The sequence below is a fragment of the Chiloscyllium plagiosum genome, chromosome 9 (genome assembly GCF_004010195.1).
Source record: "Chiloscyllium plagiosum isolate BGI_BamShark_2017 chromosome 9, ASM401019v2, whole genome shotgun sequence".
Lineage (NCBI taxonomy): Eukaryota > Metazoa > Chordata > Chondrichthyes > Orectolobiformes > Hemiscylliidae > Chiloscyllium > Chiloscyllium plagiosum.
Window position 1 is genome coordinate 27,745,234 of NC_057718.1, and position 25,434 is coordinate 27,770,667.

At 39.7% G+C, this 25,434-nt stretch overlaps 1 protein-coding gene across 1 annotated transcript; it reads left to right on the plus strand.

Annotated features, from left to right (window-relative positions):
- The first annotated feature begins 1,735 nt into the window (after window positions 1-1,735).
- On the plus strand, window positions 1,736-21,794 carry LOC122552719 (forkhead box protein N2-like). Its single transcript, XM_043695617.1, has 4 exons — window positions 1,736-1,796; window positions 6,128-6,196; window positions 7,835-7,949; window positions 13,759-21,794. Exons 1-4 carry the CDS (start codon window positions 1,763-1,765, stop codon window positions 14,252-14,254), a joined length of 714 nt encoding a protein of 237 aa, XP_043551552.1. The 5' UTR covers window positions 1,736-1,762; the 3' UTR covers window positions 14,255-21,794.
- Window positions 21,795-25,434: the final 3,640 nt, after the last annotated feature.

Here is a 25,434-nt window from a genome sequence, read left to right on the forward strand (position 1 = left end):
ACACAAAGATCGGGTGGAGGGACAGGTCATGATGAGGAAGTGGGAAGGCTACAGAAGGACTTGGACACACTCGGAGAGTGAGCAAAGAAGTGGCAGATGGAATACAATGTGGGAAAGTATGAGGTTATGCACTTTGGTAGGAAGAATACAAGCATAGACTATTTTCCAAGCAGGAAAAGGCTCCTGAAATCTGAAACCACAAAGAGACTTGGCAGTCCTAGTTCAGGATTTTCTTAATAGATCGGTTTGGTTGGCAATTAGGAAGGCAAATGCAATGTTGGCATTCATTTCAAAATGGCTGGAATACAAGAGCAAAGATGTACTGCTGATGCTGTGTAGGTTCTGGTCAGACAGCATTTAGAATATTGTGAGCAGTTTTGAGCCCCAAATCTAAGCAAGAACTTGCTGGTGTTGGAGGGCGTCTAGAAGAGGGGGTTAGTACAATTGATACAAAGGATGAAGGTCTTGTCATTATGAGGAGCAGTTGAGGTCTCTGGTTCTTTACTTGATGGAGTTTGGAAGGATGACAGGGAATCTGATTGAATCTTGGGGAATACTGAGAGACCTGGATAGAGTAGATAAGATGTTTCCACTGGTTTGAGAGAGGAGGACCTAAGGGCATAAGCTTAGAGTTAAGGGACGGCCCTTTCAGAACTGAGATGAGGAGGAACTTCTTCAGCCAGAGGGTGGTTAATCTGTGGTACTCATTTCCGTCGAGGGATATGGAGGCCAAGTCATTAAATATGTTTAAGATGGAGGCAGGTCTTGATTGGTGAGGGGACAAAGTGTTACTGGGGGGAAGGCAGGAGGGTGGGGTTGAGAAATATCAGCCATGATCAAATGGTGGAGCAGACCTGATGGGCTGAATGGCTTAATTCTGTTCCTTTTGTCTTATGATCTTATTTGGTATCTGCTTTTTTCCTTTCACCCTTCCCCTCTCCATCCTACAGCGCTGACTATACTGCTGACACTTCTGCAATGACCATTCTTAATGTTTGAATACAAGGTAGCAAAGAAAGGCTAAGACTTGTGGAATTTTACCACACCATATCTGAACATCTTTAGTCTGAAGAAGGTTGAGGAATCAGTATTACGTACATAAGGTCCCCCAGAACTTTTACGTAGGGATGCATCTTGGAGTGATTTACAGAGTCTTCAGAGTCTGAGTTTTTAGGTGTGAAACAAGTAATTTCAACTCTCGGAAACTCCTAGATACATTTCTAACAGCACCGCAAATGGATTGAAGGCAGATGTCTGCTGCTTTTCTCAGCAATTGATTTGTGATTTATAAAATTGCAGAAAATGTTGAAAATCACAAAGGATAATTGCGAGGTGAAAACTTCAGTTTAACCAATCTTAATTTGGTGAAGATGAAGCAGACATGCTGTCATGATAATCTGATTAATATGTTCTGATTCTACATATTTGGTTTGGTTCTGGATTTCTGATGATCCTAGTTGATTTTAACTGAGAAAGCAATTTGGATGCTACAACTATCTTTGGCATTCATGTACCAAGGAAAGGAAATCCGCCTTTAAGGATATCCAATAAGCAAAAAATAAGGTTGAGTTGTGATCTCCCCAGCATCAAACAGCTTGTCTGCATTCACTGTCTGGTCTCATACTTTTAAGTGTGGCCATGTGGGCAGTAATACTTGTGAGATTGTACTGGGGCAAGTGCGAAAGCCTGTTTGTTTTTATAAAAGTACTCTTCCATTGATGTTTCTTTCAGTGCATCCCCACCTCCTCATCACCTCACAACAATGTCACCACAGCTCCAAAGCTGCCATCAGAAAGGTGAGTTTACTTTTTCTTTTCAGAAGCTAGCATACTTGATAAACTGAGTACAAGTGGAAGTAAAGAACAAATAAAGGCATTTAGTGAGAATTGCCTCTTGACTGCCTTGGGGAGGTGATAGTGCAGTGGCATTGTCGCTGGCCTAGTAAATCAGAGAGCCAGATAATGTCTGGGGGTCACCACGACAAATCTAATTTTAATAAAACGCTGGAATTAAAATCTAAAGTCTAATGAAGACTACAAACTAACCATCAATTGCCATAAAAACTCATCTGGTTCACTAATATTCTTTAAGGAAAGACCTTAAGGAACAACCACCTGATGAAGGAGCAGTGCTCTGAAAGCTAGTGCTTCCAATTAAACCTGTTGGACTATAACTTGGTGTTGTGTGATTTTTAACTTAAGGAATGAAAATTGCCATCCTTATCTGGTCTGACCAACATGTGACTCCAGATCCACAACAATGTGGTTTATGCTAAACTGACCTCTGAAACAGCTTAGCAATCCACTGCATTCAAAGAAAACTGAATGGACAACAAATGTGCATATCCTATGAATGAAAAAAAAGTAATTCTTTGTAATATAAAATGGCTGATAATTTTTACTTTTAAAAATGAATGAAAATGTCCTAATATTTACTCCCATGTACTTTAAGCCTTACAGACATGTGACAAAATGCCATTTCACTGAATCAACTCTCCAAAGAGAAATAGAGGGGAAAAGTTATATATTTCCGTTTCTCTTACCAACTTTTTCTCTTTTTCTTGAAGAACTAGAGGTTACAGTTTAAAAATAGGGGGTCACCTGTTTAAAACAGATGAGGTGAATTTCTCTCTCTTGGCCGATCATGAATCTTTGGAGATCTTTTCCTCAAAAATCGGCGAAAGCAGAGATTTTGAATATTTTTAAGGCAGAGGTGGATATAAACTTGGTAAGCAAGGGGATGAAAGATTATCAGGTATAGACAGAAATGTGGATTTGAAGTTCTAATCAGATTAACTATGATCTAATTAAATGACAGAGCAGACTCAAGGGCTGAATGTTCTACCGCTTCTCGTCTGTGTAACACCTGACTCCTTATGAAATACAACTCTGAGCTGCCAGTACCATATTGAGTTTTGGTACTGGGCATTGAATGGTTACTTAAGTGCAATATGCAATATTCCACACAGTGCAATTCCAGCAGAGGTTGGGGAAATTGAAAGTACAGTTTAAATCTTTTGTAATGATTATTTTCAATGGTGGAAACAGAGCAAAAGATAAGGCTGAAGCATATGCAGCAATCTTTAGCTAGAAGTGCTGAGCCTCATCCAGTGATTCCCAGCATTACAGGCAACAGTCTTCAGCCAATTCAATTCACTCCACATGACACCAAGAAAATGTTGGAGACACTGGATACTGCACAAGCTAAGGGCCCTGACAAAATTCTGGCAATAGTATTGTGCTCCAGAACTTGTTGCTGCTTTAACCAAGCTCTTTCAGTACAATTACAATTCTGGCATCTATCCAACAATGTGGAAAATTGCTTAGGTATAGCCTCTGCATAAAAAGCAGGACAAATCCAACCCAGCCAATTACTGCCTCATCAGTCTACTCTCAATCATCAGTAAAGTGACGGGAGGTGTCATCAACAGTGCTGTCAAGCAGCACCTCAGTGATGCCCAGTTTGGGTTCCACCAAGACCACCTAGCTCCTCGCCTCATTACTGCCTTGGTTCAAACATGGACAAAAGAGCTGAATTAGAGGTGAGATGGGTGTGACAACTCTTGACATCACTGTGGCATCGAGAAGCCCAAGAAAAACAAGAACCATTGGGTATCGGGGTCAAACTCCCCAGTGGCTGGAGTCATACCTGGCAAGTAAGAAGATGGTCGTAGTTGTTGGAGTCATCCTAGCTCCTAGCTCCTGTGTCAGTCATCCTAGCTCCAGAACACCCCTGCAGGATTTCCTCAGGGTAGTGTCCTTGGCCCAACCATCTTCAGTTGCTTCTTCAATGACCTTCCCTCCATCATAAGGTCAGAAGTGGGGATATTCACTGTGCAATGTTCAGCACAATTTGTGACTCCTCAGATACTGAAGCAGTCCCAAGTTCACATGCAACAAGATCTGGACAATATCCAAGCTAGGGCTGATAACTGGCAAGTAACATTTGCACCATACAAATTCCAGGGTGTAACCAACAATAAGAGACATTCTAACTACTGCCCCATGACATTCAGTTATGTTACCATCACTGAATCCCCCACTATCAACATCCTGAAGGTTATCATTGACCAGAAGTTCAACTGAACTTGCCACATAAACACAGTGGCTGTAACAGCAGGTCAGAGGCTAGAAATACTTCGGTGAGTAACTCACCCCCTGACTCCCCAAAGCCTGTCCACCCTCTACAAGGCTCAAGTCAGGAGTGTGATGGAACACTCCGCACTTGGCTGGATGAGTTCAGCTCCAACACCACGCAAGAAGCTTGACACTATCTAAGACAAAGCAGCATGCTTGACTGGCGCTAAATCCACAAGCATCCACTCCCATTGACGCTCAGTAGCAGCAGTGTGTACTAGCTATAAGATGCACTGCAGAAATTCACCAAAGATCCTGATACAGCACCTTTCAAACCCAGATCTACTTCCACCTCGAAGGACAAGGGCAGCATATATATGGGAAGACCACGCTGACTTATATATCATTTTTCCTCCTTTGTTGTTGGGACAAGATCCTGGAATTCCTCCCGAATGGTATTGTGGGTCAATCCACAGCAGATGGACTGCAGCGGTTCAAGAAAGCAGCTCTGCACCACCTTCTCAAGGGCAACTAGGGACAGGCAATAAATGCTGGCCAGCCAGCGATGCCCACATCCCCAAATGAATATGTTAAAAGTACAGTATTATCCATTGCCCCATTGACGCAAAATGTTAAACCAATTCTGTGCCCTATGTTTACCCCTATCTCAGGCTAAGAAACTAGGCTCAAATCTGCATCTTGATGCGTCAGGTAAGCTACTTAGTAGATAAGCTTGGTCAGCCATTGAGGAAGAGAGAAGTCACTCAAAATAACTGTTTTTTGCTGGCTTAGCAATGTTAGACAACCGATTTTTGTTTTTGGTTGAACCATATGCTAGGAAGTGATTCAACAAAATGCAATCTGCTGATGCTCCGTCGTTCAACCTAGTTCTATTGGAGGATGGATTTTGGAGATACCCTAATAATGGTAGAACAGATATACATGTGCACTAATTAAAAAGTTGCATTTCATGATGTGTGTTGATTATTGTTTTGGCTGAGATCAATTAGTGGTGCATTAAAATTGACTCCAGTGTCCTTGGACCAGAGAAGGGAAACTGGGTTCATAGTTTCTAATTTCTATTGAACACATCATGAAAGGTTTAAGTCTTAATATTGGCTGAAGAGGATCTGGCCCTTGGCTATGATTTCCCAGATTCAGAATTATGAATTTCTGACCATGAAATTATGAGAGGGCAATGAACGAGTTATTCTGGCCGCATACCTCCACTAGGAGATTCCATTCTATAATCTGCTATAGTTTTTTAAAAAAATCTCTTTACCCAATTCAATCAGTTGACAGCATGTAATTATTACGGCTCCTTTTCCCCTTCCTGTCCTGAAGAGGTGTTATTTGGGTAGAGAATCATAAAGTCACATAACACAGAAGAGGCCCTTTGGCTATTGAATCTGTGCTGAGTTATTTACACTAGTCCCACCTGCCAGCACTTGGCTACAACCTTGAATGCTATGACATTTCAAGTGATTATCTTCGTACTTTTTAAATATTGAGTTTTTCCATCTTTACTACCATCCCAGGCAATGCATTTCTTCTGATTCCCACCAGCCTCTAGGTGAACAATGTTTCCTCAAATCCCCTCTAAACTTCCTGCCCTTCAACTTAATATTATGCCCTCTTGTTATTGATCCTTCCACTAAAGAGTTCATCTGCTTCCTAATCACCACATTCATACCGTCATAATCTTACACACCTCAGTCAGGTCCAGTATACAGATATCCTTTTCACTGTTGGCAGCACAGAAATTGTTGTGTATAGAATTTCTATGCTACACTTGTAACTATGACTACCAAAGCTTAGCACTATAATTGGTTGTTGGCAGCTGACTAAAATCTGGCTAGTAAGAGTAGGTTGTTCATAATTGATATCACTGCTTTCCCAGGGGAATAGAGCTATTATCTTATTTACTTTCTCGTGAAGAGACCTGATTGCAGATTTTAGCATTCCAAATTAGGGCTGATTTGTGAGTATTTGAAGGTTGATATAAAAGTTGGTTGTTTATGATCATTTTAAACTTGCATATTTCTTGTTAGGTTCAGATATCGATGCTGCCACTGCTATGATGTTGCTGAATTCATCTGCAGAACAAAGACTTCCTCCGTGTAAGCCTTGCTTTTAAATTTCTGGATTATGCGTTAACAAATTCTGGTAGTAAAACTATAATTTACTTTTCTATGTCAGATGTTTCTCTTTCCAAATTTGCTACATCCTTCCTCAGAATCTGCTAACTGTAAAACCAATCCAATCTTTTGATGTGAGCATTAAAACTTAAACTGACTTTCTCCCCCTTGCCTTATATTTTGCACTGTTTCAGAGATTTATCCAACTGTCAATTATAATGCTTGAAACATAGCTCACTGCATCTTTTGTGTGCTGAGAAACTCTCCTTATAAATATATTTCTGCTCATCACTCTCCTAACCCTCTTACTAATCATTTAAATTAACAACGGCTTTATCGTGAACTTCTCAATGAAAGTATATATTATTTCCCTCTTCACTCTGATTTTTTTTAAATTTAAAAAAACTTAGTTTTCCATTTTAATTGAAAAACTTCCAGCATCTCCAACTGGCCCTTAGTTTCTGATCTTGACATTATCCCCGGTAAATCTATTTGTGTGATCCTATTGCTTTGGAGTCCTTTCTAAAATGGTGCATTCGAGACAGTGATTTATATAAATTTATCATTGCTTCTTTGTATGTTATATCCATACTTGTTTGCCTGACTCAGTCTGGTTATATTTATTAATGTGTTTGTCTACCTGCATGTATTTCAGCGAGTAATATTTCAAACCCTTAAAACTTTCAGTGGCTTTCTCACATTGTCACACTCCTTGTTTGTCTTCACACAGTGCATATCTTGACCTTCTTTGCATTTGCAATTTGACTGTCTGTTTAGCTAATCTTCCTGTGTCTTCATACTGTCTTGTGTAGCCCTCCTCACTGTTTGCTAAACCACCTATTGCCATGTTGTCAGTAAACTGAGATTGTTGTCTGTTTGCCTCAGTCCAACTTGTCTCTGTACACAAAAAAGAATAAAAATGGTTCCATATTGACCTTTGATAGTGGAGTTCTGATCTTTGCTGGGGCAAGCAGGTGCGGGAACAGGTTGGCTACTCGCCCCTCCTAACTTAAAATCAGAGATCTGTTTCCCTTACCAGAAATGCTGCCTGGCCTGCTTAGTAGTTTGTTTTCTTTATTTTAGATTTCCAGCATACATATTATTTTGCTTTTGTTTAAAATTGTTTGGGTTAGCACTATGTTTTTAAGTTTATAAAATATTAAAATTCACCTCAAAGCTCTGCCTCATATTTACTGACTGAACTATGGGAGAAAGACCCTGACATATTTTTAAAAATAAAATCCATAAAAGTTGCTGCAACTCCCTTGCAGAACTCATCACAGTCTGTGATGAACCACTTGACCAGAAATTAAACATGACCTGAAGGAATTTAGTTGAAACACAAAATACGGAATCAATACAAAAACATCAATGGCCTTGACTTGCTAGTGTCGTTCTGCAGCAACAGACAATTTCCATGATTTTCTAAAAAAAATTGAATTACAGTCCCATTCCTCACACAATGAAGCCAATCAGCTCCCTGAACTTTACCTGAAAAACATTCTTACTTAAAAGTGAAGGACCTCCCAAACTCATGCAAAATATAAAATCAAAATGATTCCTCTATTTGTCATGAGTAAGTGTTTATTAACTTGTCTCTAATTTTACATATTTTATCAGGTGAGCCATCTCAGCAAAAAAGTCCACCAATGAGCCGAAAACGAAGTTACAAACGTGCATTTTTGAAGCCTGCTCCCACTTTGGTGAAAATAACTGAAGCCACGTGCAGAACAAGGTAAAACATTGTTCAATTTGATTCTATAGAGTGATTGATTCTTCTCTAATGTCCTTGGGTGTGAAGGTAGTGGGAAATAACCTTACATGAAAATAAAATCCTGTCAGCTAAGTGATTTAATTTCATCCAAATGCAAAACTGCTGTATCAAGTAAGGAGGTCTCTGGTCTCTCCCCTGGTTTATGGGTCAGTCAGCAATCCTCTCTCAAACCAGTCGTAGTCAAGTAACAGTTGACCATGTGTTTGAGAAAGTAAGGAAATTAGCTGATGGTACTGAATTGCGACAATTATATTCAAGAAAATAAATTGTTTGAAAGAATAACTTGGAAATCAGATTACAGAATTGGTTTAGATGATAGACCTGAGTTGTTTTGTTGTTTTTGATAGTATGATAGTAAAAGTTTCTTTCAATACATAAGAAACAAACGAGAGGCAAAAATAGAGATTGGGCTGCTCCAAACTGATGCAGGAAGGCTAGTGATGAGAGGTAAGGAAATAGCTGAAGAACTTAATAAATATTTTGTGTTATCTTCACAGTGGAAGACATGAGTAATATCACAACAATTAAGGAGAGTCAAGGGGCAGAATTGAGTATGATGGCCATTACAAAGGAGAAAGTACTTGAAAAGCTGAAAGGTCTAAAAATTGATAAATCTCCTGGCCCAGATGGGCTACATCCTAGAGTTTGAGGGAGGTGGCTGAAGAAATAGCAGAGGCATTGGTTGTAATCTTTCAAAAATTACTGGAGTAAGGGAAAGTCCCAGATGATTGGAAAATGGCTGTTGTAACCCCCTTGTTCAAGAAAGAATCAAGACAAAGGATGGAAACTTATAGGCTAATTAGCCTAACCTCAGTTGTAGGTAAAATTTTGGAATCCATCGTTAAGGATGAGATTTCTAAATTCTTGGAAGTGCAGGGTCGGATTAGAACAAGTCAGCATGGATTTAGTAAGTGGAGGTCGTGTCTGACAAACCTGTTAGAATTCTTTGAAGAGGTAACAAGTAGGTTAGACCAGGGAAAATGATGTTATCTACCTAGACTTCCAAAAAGCCTTTGATAAGGTGCTTCACGGGAGGCTGCTGAGTAAGGTGAGGGCCCATAGTGTTTGAGCTACTAGCGTGGATTGAGGATTGGCTATCTGACAGAAGGCAGAGAGTTGGGATAAAAGGTTTTTTTTGGAATGGCAGCCGGTGACAAGTGGTGTCCCGTAGGGTTCAGTGTTGGGGTCGCAGCTGTTCACTTTATATATAAATGATCTGGACGAAGAGACTAGGGGCATTCTGGCGAAGCTCACCGATGATACAAAGTTAGGTGGATAGGCAGGTAGTTCTGAGGAGGTGGGGAGGCTACAGAAAGATTTAGACAGTTTAGGAGAATAGTCCAAGAAACGGCTGATGAAATTCAACGTGAGCAAATGCGTGGTGTTGCACTTTGGAAAAAAGAACACAAGTATGGACTATTTTGTAAATGGTGAAAAAATTCATAAAGCTAAAGTACAAAGGGATCTGGGAGTGCTAGCACAGGATTCTCTAAAGGTTGATTGCAGGTTAAGTCCGTGGTTAAGAAAGCAAATGTAATGTCATTTATCTCAAGAGGGTTGGAATGTAAAAGCAGCGATATGCGACTGAGACTTTATAAAACTCTGGTTAGGCCCCATTTAGAATACGGTGTCCAGTTTTGGGCCCCACATCTCAGGAAGCACATACTGGAGCGTGTCCAGCGGAGATTTACACAGATGATCCCTGGAATGGTAGGTCTAATGTATGATAAACGGTTGAGGATCCTGGGGTTGTATTCATTTGAGTTTAGAAGGTTGAAGGGAGATCTCATAGAAACTTATAAGATAATGCATGGCTTAGAAAGGGTGGATGCTGGGAAATGGTTTCCATCAGGCGGGTATACTAGGACTCTTGGGCACAGCCTTAAAATTAGAGGGGGTCAATGTAGGACAGAAATAAGGAGACATTTCTTCAGCCAAAGAGAGATGGGCCTGTGGAATTCATTGCCACGGAGTGCCGTGGAGGTTTGGATGTTAAATGTCCTCAAGGCAGTGATAAATTCTTAATCTTGCAAGGAATTAAGGGATGTAGATAAGTGGCGTTGAAATGCCCATCAGCCATGATTGAATGGCAGAGTGGACTCGATTGGCTGAATGGCCTTACTTTCACTCCTATTTCTTATGGTCGTATCGCTTTTAGAGAAACTAATCATTGATTAAATCACCAAAAATTGGGACAGACAACTGTTGTCTTTATGGCCTGTCTGATATAATCATTTGTACGTTTTAGTCCAAATACCAACAGATTGTTCAAAACAATGGTTTTTATACTAAGCAAACTATCAACTCTCATCCTTCTCAATAAAAATTGTTATATAGTGTTCTGCACTTTGAGGTAAAAGTCCATGCCAAATAATATGTCAATCACTTCCATGCCCTAAAAGTTTTATCCCAACAGGTTTAATTTCAGAACAACATCACAGATGGCAAGATATTTTGTACATATTGTAACATATAGTTCTTTTTGAAAATGTCTTGGGTTTTCAGTGTATATAAATGATTTGGATGTGAACATAGAAGGAACAGTTAGTAAATTTACAGATAACACCAAAATTGGAGATGTAGTGGACAGCAAAGAGGGTTACCTCAGACTACAACAGGATCTTGATCAGATGGGCTGAGGAGTAGCAGATGGAGTTTAATTTAGATAAATGTGAGGTGCTGCATTTTGGAAAAGCAAATCAGAGCAAGACTTATACACTTAATGGTAAGGTCCAAGGGAGTGTTGCTGAACAAAGAGCTTGGAATGCAGATTCGTAGTTCCTTGAATGTAGAGACACAGGTAGATAAGACAGTGAAGAAGCATTTGGTATGCTTTCCTTTATTGGTCAAAGCATTGAGTACAGGAGTTGGGAGGTCATGTTGTGGCTGGACAGGTCATTGGTTAGGCCACTTTTGGAATATTGCATGCAATTCTGGTCTCCTTCCTTTCGGAAGAATGTTGTAAAACTTGAAAGGGTTCAGAAAAGATTTACAAGGAGGTTGGCAGGGTTGGAGGGTTTGAGCTCTCAGGTGAGGCTGAATAGGCTGGGGCTGTTTTCCCTGGAGCGTCGGAGGCTGAGGGGCGACCGTATAGAGGTTTATAAAATCATGAGGGGCATGGATAGGATTAATAGACAAGGTCTTTTCCCTGGGGTGGGGGAGTCCAGAACTAGAGGGCATAGGTTTAGGGTAAAAGGGGAAACATCTAAAAGGGACATAAGGGGCAACTTCATGCAGAGGGTGGTGCGTGTATGAAATGAGCTGCCAGAGGAAGTCGTGGAGGCTGGTACAATTACAGCATTCAAAAGGTGTCTGGATGGGTATATGAATAGGAAGGGTTGAGAGGGATATGGGCCATGTGCTGGCAAATGGGATAAATTAGGTTAGGACGCCTGGTTGGCATGGATAAGTTGGACTGAAGGATCTGTTTCCATGTTGTACATTTCTATGACTACTATCTCCTTCCTGTATGTGGGACTGGGAGGTAAGAATGAGAGTCTTTGTTCTTTATTTAATTGTGCACTTTGGTTGAATATATTTTTTCTATGTTTACCTTTACATTCACCAGATCACAAGCTTCACTGAAATCCCATTGTTGAGACTGAAATCACACATTTCTGTATCTTTATTCATGTCTTAGTTCTCTGACACCAGGACCTGCAGTGTTGCTATTACAGAGAATGTCTGTCTTTCCAGAGTCATCTACCATTTTCGCCTTCATGGAAAGATATTCTGCTATAGCAAAAAAATACAGCTAAGCTCAGAAATTGCATGTCACGCCCTCAAACACAGGATTTCCCATTTTCAGGAGGGTCATGTTAGGATTTGTTTGGATAGGTCACTGAAGTAGCTGGCCATGTAAGTCACCAAATGTCTCCATTTCAAGTGGAATTTTGTAGTCTTGAAGTGTAAAACTGCATGTGTGCAGAGTCAATCTAGTATGAACAAATTTGATCTTTGTGCATTCCTCCGGATAGCCAGAATATCTGGATATCCCTTTAGAGTGGTATGGTGTCCCTTTGGATTTGTTCCCAGGACATCTTTGGAGGAGGTAAGGACCCCTTTTTACGTAGGGTGAAGTGTCCTTTGGAGTAGATCAAGTATCCTTTGGATTTCAGAAAAGTTATATGTCCATGAAAATTGCATAAACTCTTCAATAAGAAGGTAAGCTCACTGCTCAGTCCTGTATATCGCTTATAGCATTTGTTGTTTGACATGTGAGTAGTCCTATTTTGTAGCTTCACCAGATTGTCACTTCATCATCTTTAAGAATGTTTGGTGCAGCTGCTAGCTTGCCCTTCTAAACTCTCAAATATCTGGGTCATTAGGGGTGAAGCTTCTCCATGTTCAACAGGAACCTGACCTGGCGCTAAAACACCCCAGGAGGAGCTACAGAAAAAGAACCAGCCTATGTTCTCAGCCTCAGAGCAGGATGGATGTAGTGATTTTAACAAGGTCAGCGAGGTTGACCTCAGGATGAGATCCCTGATTGGACCAGATTAACAGCCCCAATCAGGGAGCCCTGGCTGACAGGTATATTTAGGACTCTGGAGCCCCTGGACCATGTATATATTGGGTGTGGGCGCTTGCACTCCCTTTTTGATTTTCTTAGAAACCTTCTTCTCTGTTTTTGGTTGCACTTCAGTCCCATGCTCCTGATCCTTGGGCACCCGGTACGGAGTGGGGAGGGCAGGTCTGAAGACCTCCTTGTGGGCCTGCTCCTGGGCCTGGCCAAGCTGGCCATAAACAGGTCCAGGCTGTGGAGGGGGTCATTAGGGCCGATTGCCTGCCCCTCTTCCGAGGTTACGTTCAGGCCCGGGTGTCTCTGGAGAAGAAGCATGCGGTGTCCACCAACACCCTTGAGCTGAAAAGGGTGAGGTGGGCACCGCAGGGAGTGGAATGTATTATTTCCCCCTCCAACTCTGTTTTGATTTAATCCCTACCGTCCCCTTCACTGTTTGATCATGCAGCATTGCCCTTTGATATGAAAGGCACTGCGTGTCACTGGCCACTTGGGTGTTTCCTTTCTTCCTGTGGTAGAAATTGAATAAAGATTTGTACACCTTGTGTCTTTCACTGTGTCTCACACCTGCACACACACAACATGAGTGCTGGGGAAAAAAAATAAGAAAAAAGAAGAAAAAAAAATAAACAGGACTGCCAGAGGTTCTGCTCACTCTTAAGAACTGCTCTGAGGGATTTTCCATGTGTAAATAAAGGGTGTTTTGGTGACAGGATACTGGCTTTTGTGGAGTTATTTCATCTTCCTTGACTCTTCTTCACTACTTTTTATCCTACCTATCTTTGTGTTATGTTTCACTTAAATCTGCATCATTTTAGGCTTAATTAGTAGCTCAACATGAACTAACCCTTGGTAGGGTGAATTGAGGACAATGGGCAGTGATGAATAGTTAGTTACTGCAGCAAAGTTAAACATGCAGACTGTGTGTGTGGGGAATGGGGAGAGGAGAGGAGAGAGAGAGCACACAGTAAAATTTCCCTGAGGTGTGATTTGCTGCAGATAATTTTATCAAATGCTTTCCAGAAGTTTAGGTTTGCCATTTTAGATGTCACTTCCTAAAAAAGTAAGTTAATGAGGTAGAAGTTTATTGTCATTTGCTGCATTTTTGAGATGGAGATAGTCCATAGATTTACCTGTGCTAATTGAATCCACAGTGAGTTTATTGTTCTTTGCATGCGTACTTTGAAAATGGGTACCAAGTTAAAAAATTCAACTTACATTAATTCAAATGTTGTTTTCCTGTTTCAGGGAGTGTGTGGAAACTTCTCCATTGCAGAAAGACAGCAAGAGTTTGTCTGGTTTACCAGTCATCAATAATGATCCTAAAGAAGAACACAATTACAGTGCTAATGGTACTGTGTCTCAACGCAGCGAGTCTAGGTCTAGTGTTTCATCCTTATCCTCTGGGGAGGAATCCTATGAATTCATTTCGAAAGCTAGTCGAGGCGGGAGTGATGGAAGTGAAGGCTTCCACAGCGATGAAGAGTCTGAGGTAGATGACTGTGAGAATGAGTCCAATGACTTGTTTAGTGCCAATGCCTACAAATCTGAGCAATGTGGAAAGGATTCTGCTACCGTGTTACGGTTGGCTGGAAAAAGCTGCAAAACAATGCAACAAGAAGTTGATGAAGAGCTAAAAGAAGCCGCTGGTTCACTTTTGCACCTTGCTGGAATCCATATGTGCCTGGACTCTTTAGTCAGTAAACCAGGAAAAAGCAGGAATGGGAAACATAATGTGAAATAGCATGCTTCCCCTCTCATCTGCCATTGTGTGTCATTTGGCAATATTCTTCAATGGAGTTCCTTCTCAAAAGGAAGATAAAAGCCATACGAAGACTGAAGTGTTTGCCCTTCGATATTAACTGCCATTTATTTGCACCTTTCTGAGACAAGAAGTTCTCTATAGGTTGTATCAGTTCTTTTAAAAGTGAACTTCGCAGGAACTAACACATGCAATGGATCAGCCTGTATGCTGAAGTAGTTCTTCAGGCTGTTCTATTGGTTAAAATTTCAAACAGTTGAAAAGTGAAAAAAGCTTTCCCTGAAAATAATTAAAGTGTTCAGGGTTGAAAAGGGGTGGTGGGGATTGGCAATATTTTAGACATCTTGAAGATCATACAATGAATTTTTCAACCTGTGAGTGATATTTAAAAAGTTGACATCCTTTCACTTTTTCCCTTTCTTGAATATGGTTTCCTTCATTTTCAGAAAACCTTGAATGTCATTAATGGTACGTCAATGTTCCTAGATTGATTAATTCTCTCAGGTGTTTGGGCACAGTTCCTCTAAGCACCATCTCTCATGCACAGGCTGGCTCAAGTAACTCATTGACTGTGTGGGATATTGCAGAAAGGCAATTTAATCCTTCATGATGTCCAAATGCACGCATTTTTCAATATGGGTCGTTAACAGTTCATCAGATATTTTAACGTATCGGAAAGTTTGTGTATTTTTCCCTCCTCGCAATAAAGGTAATTATAATGCCTTGTAACTGCTCCCCAGGCTAAATTGGTGGAGGCTGTGAGAAGGTTGCACTTTACATTGGAAAGAATGAGAAAAAAAGAGAAAAATGAAGTTCACTTTGCTATGCAGTTTTTATAAAAGTTTTTTTTAAAGTTCATCACCAATGTTTGTGCTTCCATGATATTTGGAGAACTCTGGCTATTTTCAGAAATTATAGATTGACAAAAAAAGTAACTGTATAAATGTAATTGTTCAAACAGAAGCCACAATTGATTATATTAAACTGGAAATATTGTAAACCTTAAACCACCTTCCTGGGAGTCATGTGATAGGACAGGCCTGCAGTGATTATTACAACAGTACTGTAGTGGTAACATCAAAGAGGATTGGATTATCATTATGTAAGCAAGCAATACATCCAAATGTCACTGAGCATTCCAATTTAGAATTAAAATCAGAATGCAACAGAAAGTCACCATGCTATTTTTAATCCAACAAATCATAGAAAATAACATGTTGAATGAAGTACATTGCTGTTGATTAGTGGACTCAAGTTGATGGTTGTGCTCGTGACTTATAACCTCTTTTGAATCCATTGGTGAGGACAAGACCTTTGTAACATATTTAAATGTGCTTTTTTTTTGTTAGCTATGTTCTTATGTGAATCTGTTGAATCCATTTCCAGCTGTAGGAAATTGATGGAAAGGTTGTCGGCTGCCAGAAGTAGTGTGAAATCAATAGAATTCTCACCAGAACTTGCTTTCCCTCACCACAATGGGAAATCCCCAATAAGAAAAATGAACTTTTGTGGTAGTTTTTTAACACTGTGCCCTACCTTTTTTTTTGCACAGTTCTTAAATTTTAATCTTTTGATTTGGCAATTTAGCAATTATGAGTCCAGAAACACCACACAATTGCGATTATGGTATTATAATCTAGTTGAAATATTTTCATGGACACTGTTCAATAAGTCCTACTCATTGGCAATGGTTTCAGAATCATCTCTTTTTTTTCATGCAGTAGGGTGGGCTTGCAATTGGATGCATTCATTTCCTTCACTTGGCTAATTATATTGTGATTTGCTGAAATACTGTTAGTCTACTGTACTGGAAGCTCACTAGAACCATGTGCAGAAGATTTTGATGCAGCTATGATAGTAAAACTTTCATGGTAATACGTTTGTTCCCACTTTACAAAGCAGGATCTCCATTCAAAACATCCAAATATAAATCAAGTGGTATACTTTTCCAGTTAGGGGGAAAAGCTTAACCTACCCCTCAGTGAGAACCTGCTGGGTGTGCATAGTTGGCCATTTAAACCTTCAGCTGTATTAGGACATTCTTGCTAACTACTACTATAACTGATCACTGCAGTTTGGTACATGAGGTATTCACTGAAAATAGTATGTGAATTACATCAATTCAAATCCCTGATTAAATTTAATTTGATCTTGAAAAGGTATGTAAACTGCACTTTTCCACCATGCATGATTCTGATCAGCAGTGGTTTGATGGCACTCAAATTAAGCTAAGTCTGCTTCTTTGATACCCCACAAAGAAAATTGCAGACTTTCCTACTTGAGACTCCACCTGACTCCCTGCTTGCCAACTAGCCCATCTCTACTCCTGGATGCCCAAGTGCCACCTGCCAAGTGGGTACCACTTTTTACCTATTTCAAATGGGCAGCTGTTTGGGGAAGTATTCTACAAGCCTGAAATTCAGGCCTATGACTGTAGTTATCACTCACTTTTCTAGTCCACTTAATTCTTTGGGAATTAAAATCAAATTCCAAAATAGGCAGAACTTCCAGATGTTGTGGGTCTATGTTGTGGAATCTTGCAAGTCCAAAATTCAGGGTATTTGTTGTGTCGGTGCTTTCCATGAAATCAACTATATTTCTGTAAGTGAACCGTGTAATTCTGGATGCCTGGTTATTAACTTTGAGAAGCATGTAACTTGTTAACATCTGCTAATTTGTGCCACTGTTATAAGGATTCTTCTGCCCTTTGTAAGATTCATATTTTACTCCTTTGATTTTTCTTATTCCAGAGATTTCTGGAAGCCTAATAAGCACTGTATTTTCAGGTAGCAAAACAGGTATAATGCACAATTTATTTTCATGTAACTAAGCACAGGGCAGCTGACACAAATTAATCTGCTTCTCACTTGTTATGTAGCAGTATACAAGTTATAATATGAATGTACAGGTGAGGATGGGCTATTTGCCAATACCAGGGAATGATGCCCTTTCTGAATAAATTTTTTTCTCTTTCAAAACTATGTATATTTTTTAAAAATTGCATTCTTATATCAGCATATCATGGTTTTTTTCCACTTAAATTTGTAGTTTATTTGTAGTTTCATACTGACATGCTCCCAGGAAAGGAAATGAGGTCTTATAAGGTAATTAAAATTTAAGACCAGTATAGGTACACTCTGTACCAAGGGAGAGAAAGGGTAGAGCATTTTCTTCATTTCTATGTTATGGAATGTTGCATCATTAATCCAAACTGCTTTGGTAAGAGTCATTTCCTGTCAATAATCTGCTTGCCAGATTCTGAGTTGCTCAGCAGTGTTTCCATGTTTTTCAAAACAAATCCAGTAAGTTATGCTGATAATAAGGTCATGCCTCGCGCAATGTTTAATTTAAGCAAATAACCAACTAACACTAGTTATTTGCAAACCAACACACCTTTGAACAATAGCCAGGAGGGTTGCCAGTTTGACTTAGTTTCCTGAGTTAAGGTCTTTTTCTAACTCTAACTTGTACTTGAATGGAGAGAGAAGTTAGGTGGCAAGTTACCATAGACAGACTTTTATTTTCACATGAATTGCACTTCCTATGGTCTGCATGCTAGTACCATCTTCTAAAGTAAACAGTTCCTTGAATTTTTTTTTCTTGAATTATAAAGGGACATGGCAGCAATCTTCCTAAACTTAAAAAGAAATGCATCCTGTACACTGAAATGCAGTTGCACAACTCCCTAACCATTGTCGTTATCCTTGTCTCAACTGCAACAGCAATTGAATGTTAATGCCAATAGCCAATAAATAATCTATAAGTTGAGTTTGATGTGCAGAAACTTATCAAGTGAGAATGTCCATATTAATTGGTAAATTCATGTTAGTATATTTTATGCTGGTTTGGTATAGAAAACAAACACTATTCCTGTTGGAACAATGTTACCTACCTAAAACTTTAGACTTGGCAGATTGCCAAGCTTTGCGCCCAAATTTATTCCATTGATTAGTACAATGCTTTTTCAGCACACAAATGGCAAACTCACTATTGCTTGGCTGGATAGATGCCTTACCTGGTACACAATCATGTATACAAATAATTGCTACTGCACACTGAATAGTGGCCAAATGAATAAATTTTCTGAAGCAAAATTATCTGAACTAAATTCTTAACTGCTCTCTTGCATTTGTATTAATTGAATAAAAATAATAAATGTAAATAATGTTTTTAAAATATTTAAACCACCTCAATTTTTAAAATAGCTGATGCAGTGAATAAAATGGTGCTAGTTCAACAACAGCATTTCGGGTAATAGTTAGCTTTTTGTTACCAGTTAGTCAATTTGGAATCTCAAACTAATTATTTATTAATTATAAAGATGTATTACTTTGTTATCTCATTAGAACATAGAATATTCTATTTGTTGCTGTTGAGGCAGTACAGCTACTGATTTCTTTCTCTGATTTGGCTTTTTAATATATGCTCACTGTCCACTACCTCACCCAGGCAGATAACCATGTATGAACAATAATAGATCATGGACTGAAACTGGAGCAATCCTTCCTGGGTTGTAATATACTGTTGTACCGAGCAGTGATTTCACCAAATGAGCCAGCAAAGAAAGCCAAAAAAGGGAAGAGGAAACATGGTTTTGACAATTTTCTTTTTCTCATCCCCTCCAAAGCCAATGACTAACGATTGTTTCTTTAGGTTAGAATTCCAAAACCTTGCTTAACAATTTTGATCCTCTCAGCACCAGATCTGCACATTACAGTAGGCTAAGGCTCAAGGTGGTAATAGGAAGGTGAACCATAACTTTTTTTTAAACATAGAATACAGGCACTGATGCCGATTCCAGCTGAGATCAGTTAATTCACTACAACTTAATTATATGCTGTTTTCATGAACCACTGAGGCAGCAATAAAGTAATTTCTACTACCTTTACTTAGCAGGCATTCCCTCGAGAGGAACTTATTTTACTTGCATCTAAATTTCAATATGTGTAATGCAGAATGCAATACTCTTGGCACTTAGAAAGCCAGTTGATCTACTTGAGGACAGAAGAAAATATTCAAATTTGATTTTTCTATACTGCAAATCCAAGTTTGTACATCTCTATCATTAGATCTATGGTGTGCAACCTATGCTGAAAATTCACACAGATAATGCTTGAGAGTAGTAGAACTGGTCAACTTCTTTCTAAACCAGTGTTGGAGATGGCCATACCCTCTACTGTTATTATAGCAAATGAATTGCATTGTTGAGATGTATGCAAATTAGCTACAATGTTAAAAATGGGATTGCTATTATATAACATGGAAAAGTATCAATATTTCTTGTCCCGACTTCAGAAGTCCAACATTCAATTGACCATGGATAGAGGAGTATGTATGTGAAATGTAGACCAATTTCCTTTTCTCAACTTAAATGGGCAGTTCATGCTATGGAAGCATCAGTCTTTATTTACAATGCAGAAAGTATGATTCTTCATGTATGAGCCCACACAACAAATGTTGTTGCTATCGAAAAGAGATGATATCACACTTAAGAGTTCATGTGCCCCAAAACAGCTATATTTACTTAGTTACCTGGAAAGGAAACTGTCCTCTAGCTGCAGTCATACCTAGCAGAAAGGAAAACTTTTATGGGTTGTTGGAGGTTAGTAACTTCACCAAGAATTCTTCGGGACAATGCACAAAGCCCAACATCTTCAGCTAGGGTCAGAAGTGGAAATATCTGTGATGACTGAAGTGGTCAATTTCATTTGCAATTTGCCATAAGGGGAGATGGTAATATTTATGAACTAGTAATGCAGAACCCTTGGCTCAAGTTCTGAGGACATGGGTTTGAATCATCCCTGGTAAATGGTGAAATCTGGACTCAATAAAAGCTAGTTTAACTGTAACCAATGTAACCATGTAACAAATGCCAATTGTTGTGAAGACCCACTAATGGTTACTAATGTTTTTTTAAGGAAGTGAGTTGATCATCTGTACCTGATCTGGCCTACATGTAAACTCGACTAATATTCCTTCTAAGCTGTGTGGTCATGCAGTTGCTGGGCGATTTCACACCCGCCGACACAATGGCTTCTGCTTTCTGAAGCCGTTGCCATGCTCAGCACTGAGGTCCATGCAGCAATTAACTACTAGTTGGAATATTGCTCTAAACCCACAGCTATGTGAAACAGTTCCATTGTCCTCCAGGCAAATCAATGTTGGCCTAGCGAATTACGGCTATATTTCACAAATAAATAAAAATAATGAAGCTGCCTGTGTCTGCATGGAACAAATTCTAGACAACATGCAGGCCTCGGCTAAGTGCCAAATAACATTTGTGCCACGTAAGTGCCAGGCAATGACTATCTCCAAGTTTTTAACTACCTCCTGACATTGTGAAAGCTCCTATCATCAATATCAGAGAGTTGTCATCATTGACCAGAATGAGAGGAGGCACGTAACTGCTGTTGATACAAAAGCAAGTCAGAAACTAGATATTCTACAGCAAGTCTGTCACCTCCCAAAGACACCTACAAGGCATAAGTCAGGAATGTAAAGAAATACTCGACACTTATATGGATGAGTTAAATTCCAACAACATTCCAGCAAGTTGATATCATCCACGACCAGGTTGCCCAATAACACCCATCCAGTATCTTAAACACTCGCTTGCTGGCCAATACCCTGGAACTCCCTACGTAACAGCAGAAGGGACATTTTCACTATAAGAGGACTGCAGCAATTCAAAACATAAGTTTACTACCACTTCCTTGAGGGCATTTAGGAATAGACAATAAATGTTAGCCTTGAAAACAATATCCATTGGCAATGGATAAATGCTTTTCTAAAATCAGCTATTGTGACCATGACTCTCTTCACTCCTCCTCCTATTATCATGCTTCCAGCGCTCCAGCCAAGTACTGTGGACAGGTCTAAGGCTTTCGTTCTTGCCTTTCAAGTAATTCACAGGATTGTACATTAGTTTACCCAAGAGAATGCCTAAATTATGAACCGCCTCCTTTAAAAATAAAAGTACGTCTGGGGGTGTAAATCCACAGATTTACATAGATTGTGAATTTTGGTACACAGTTTCTAATTGTGTGGTTAACACCTCTTTCAATCATTGTATATTTTAGAGTGGATTAAGAGCCATGAAACCTCTTCTAACAATACTAGCAATTAAGAAGTAATATTAGACAAAGTTAATGCATTTTATGTTGGTGATTTCACTGAGCAAAGGTCTGAGGAGTAGAAGTTTTATTGTTTATCTCAAGGTGGTTCATAATGTTATACATGTTTTTACTACTTAAACTGGTAGTGGCATTCTGCCTGAGCTTACATTATGTAATTTCCATTTTGTTCCACTGCTGTACTGCATGTATGCCTGAATGGTGCTCGGGTAGTTGTAGATTAATGAAACACTTTAAAATAAACTGATGGTGAAACAAACTGATACTGAAGATGAAAACAAAATTGTACAGATGCAAAATGCAATGATTCCTAGGTTACTTCACATAATTTCTAACCAAAAAAGTGACACGCTAAGTAGTTCAAATGCCAATAGAACTAGTGATTTTTTTTTTAAAAAGTCATTAAATTACTGGATGTATGATTAAGGGGAAACGGAAACAAATTGGAGATGCTTAGTGATTGGTGTTACAAAATATGACCTGCAAGCAGGTGTTCAGTATATACCAAAACCTGCTTCCAATTTGATCCTTTAAGACTGAAAACTGGTTGTAAAACTATTTAATTATACCATCAAAATCATGTATGTTACCCTGTGTTCATAAAAATGTTTTTATAAATGTTTATTTTTGCCAAAGATATGCAAATTGCATACAAATGGTATTGTTAAATAAACTTTTTATTTGTAAGTTGCTGACTATAATCATTGGGTGTTCCTAAAACTGCATATATCCTCAAATCACTGGTCAGCATGAGCTATTTTAAACAGATTTGTTCCTAGATTTGTATTCACATTATAAGTCCACTGCTAGGAATCCTGTGACATTAGCTTCTTGAATATAAGTTCCAACTTTAAGTATTGTGTAAACACTTTGTTGAAGGAAAAGCTTTCAATGCTGTCTTTTTGCAGACTGCACATCATGTGGAGAGAGATCGTTTCCAGATCCTAAAATTCTTTTGGGTCACCCATGTACCTTTCATGATCAAGATGATAGGCTGAGGGAAAAGTTTTTCACACAAAGCGTGTATTTATGAGCTGCCAGAGGAAGTGGTGGAGACTGGTACAATGACAACATTTAAAGGCTTTGGATGGGTACACTAAGAAGAATTTAGACGGATGTGGGCCAAATGCAGCAAATGTGACTAGATTAATTTAGGATACCTGGTCTGCGTGGACATGTTGGACAGAAGGGTCCGTTTCCATGCTGTGCCTCTCAGTGGTTAGCACTGCTGCCTCACAGCGCTAGAGACCTGGGTTCAGTTCCCGCCTCAGGCAACTCTGTGTGGAGTTTGCACATTCTCCCCGTGTCTGCGTGGGTTTCCTCCGGGTGCTCCGGTTTTCTCCCACAATCCAAAAATGTGCAGGTTAGGTGAATTGGCCATGCTAAATTGCCCGTAGTGTTAGGTGAAGGGGTAAATGTAGGGGAATGGGTCTGGGTGGGTTACGCTTCGGTGGGTCCGTGTGGACTTGTTGGGCCGAAGGGCCTGTTTCCACACTGTAAGTTATCTAATCTAAAATAATCTATGACTCCATGAAGAGGTATTCCTGCAACTAACACCAATATCACTAAACCTGAAGGCTAATCCTGTGATATTTAACCTTTGCGTGGAAATATCTGACCTTCAAACAATCCTGTTGAAATCAAGAGCTCATTATTGTCAAAAATAATTCATTCAATCATAGAGAGTCAGGGTCGCTGGCAAATCCAGCATTTCATGCCCATCCCTAAAGTAGGAAAATAGAGGCATATAGCTGTATTATTGTTCCATTGCTGGGGCTGTTTTCTCTGGAGCGTCAGAGGCTGAGAGGTAACCTTTAAAGAGGTTTATAATATAGGGGTATGGATAGGGAAAATAGACAAGTTTTTTCTCTAGGGTGGGGGAGGGGTAAGATTTAAATGGGACGTAAGGGGCAACGTTTTCATGCAGAGGGTGGTGCGTGTATAGAATGAGCTGCCGGAGGCTGGAAGAATTACAACGTTTAAAAGGCATCTGGATGGGTATATGAATAGAAAGAGTTTAGAGGGATATGGGCCAAGTGCTGGCAAATGGGACTAGATTAATTTAGGATATCTAGTCAGCATGGACGAGTTGGACGGAAGGTCTGTTTACATGCTATACATCTCTATGATTCAAAATAGGTATCAGGAAGAATGAACTTTATGAAAGCTCACTAGTTTCTAGTTTTGAAAAATATGTTGCTGCTGGAATTGAAGATGGCTAGCAGCTCCTGGAAGTGAAACCTCTGCCCTTAAAGAAAGGAACCCTGATGGTTGCCATTTATTGCTTTATTGCCACAGAATTGTACTGACACTTCAAATGTTGGGCCTGGCTTTTTATCCCACTAACAGGATCACCACTGCCCTAATAAAATTCAGTTCCTGATGACACCCAGCGATGATGCACTGCCAATTAGCATTTAATGATCACATGTTGAATTGATTTCATCAAACACTGAACTGTCATAGTCTTACTACATTATGTTTGCTCTCAATTTCACCTGATTTGAAGTTCTTCCTTTGGAACAAGTCCTTAGCAGGATCAGATAGAAAAGATGAGGTAGCAGCTTGAGGATAATGAACACTTTTGAGCATATATCGTCTCATGACACCTGTGCACTTTCCAGAGTCTTGTGTTACAAATAGAAGTGTACAGGGTGAGGAATACATCATTCTAGCAAGGCTAGGTACTCGAAATGAGGTAGAATTTTCATTTCTGATAGCAAGTGGGAGGCAGGTTGAAAAGCAGGAGGTTCTTCGGGTGATCAGGCAGGTTTTGTCACTTGATTATGTTGTTTTACATTAATTACATATCAATGCTTGGGTAAAAGGTGAAGTTTTAGGGGTGGGCAGCCAGAAAGTTCTGGCCTATGCTGGCACCTCCAAGGCTCCAGCATCCAGAAACCATATTTAAAAAGCATCCATTAGACAGCACTTTCTGCAACCTAGGAGCATCGCTCAATCTTTGCTTAACACATCCCACTCCGTGCAAGCTGGCCTGCACCCTCTGGTTCTAAGTTTACTGATGAGGAAGCAAAGCATCACCTTGGTAGCTTAATGTGACAATGGCACAGAGCTAACTACTCACAGCCAGCGGAGAGTTACAGGTGAGTCTGAAGGGGAAATTGGAGAAGTTAGAAGTTCGGATTCGTTTCAAAGTACCCCTGTCAGACCATTCCCTTCCACTCAGTCACAGCAGCATATAGTTGCCTTTGCCTCAATGAATGAGTCTACCCCTGGAAAGATGCAGATGAAGCAACCTTTGACAGAAGCCTCACAAACTCTAAAATCTACCGGATGCCATCATGGGCACCTGTGTATCAAAGCAAGGGAACAGCAAGCATGTTTGATAATACTATGCAGGAGTAATCCTGTTAATTGCATAAAGGAATTCAGTTAGATGCCTAGAACATATCAATGGGTGAAACTCTATAGGGGTCTGAACAACGTGTTATTGCTGGACAGTGGCAAATTACCAAAGGAAATTATAGCTTGTTAAACACCACAACCCAACTCATTAATTTTAGCTTCCCACTTTAATAAATGCTCTGAACAAACTAGACATTGAGATTCTCAACATGGAGGTCAGAGCAGGTGCCTGGTGACACAAGTCTACCACTACAGCTAAAGGAACGCAATACTGGACATTGTCTCTACTATTTGGGCACTGGGCACATATAACCCTGTACATGAACATTGGCATCCAACATGTGCCAGCTTAAGAACCCTAAAGGCAAGGTTTTGATCCACTTTGGTACACTTCCATGCTTCACCGCTGCGCCTTGATTTGCACCAGTCACTTTCATTGTAATACTGCTGAAAGGACACTGTGCACTGAGGGAACACACACCTAGCTCATGTACTTGACCAGGCTGTACATCTGCAGGTGCAAAGGAGGCTATTCTTTCGGTGGATATTCAGTATGTGGCGGGTTATTCTGGAAACAGTAAGGTGGGGATAGAATTGGATGAGAGGGATTGCGTAGGGGTGGAGGATGTAGATATTAAGGCTCATGTAGTAAGATACAGTGAG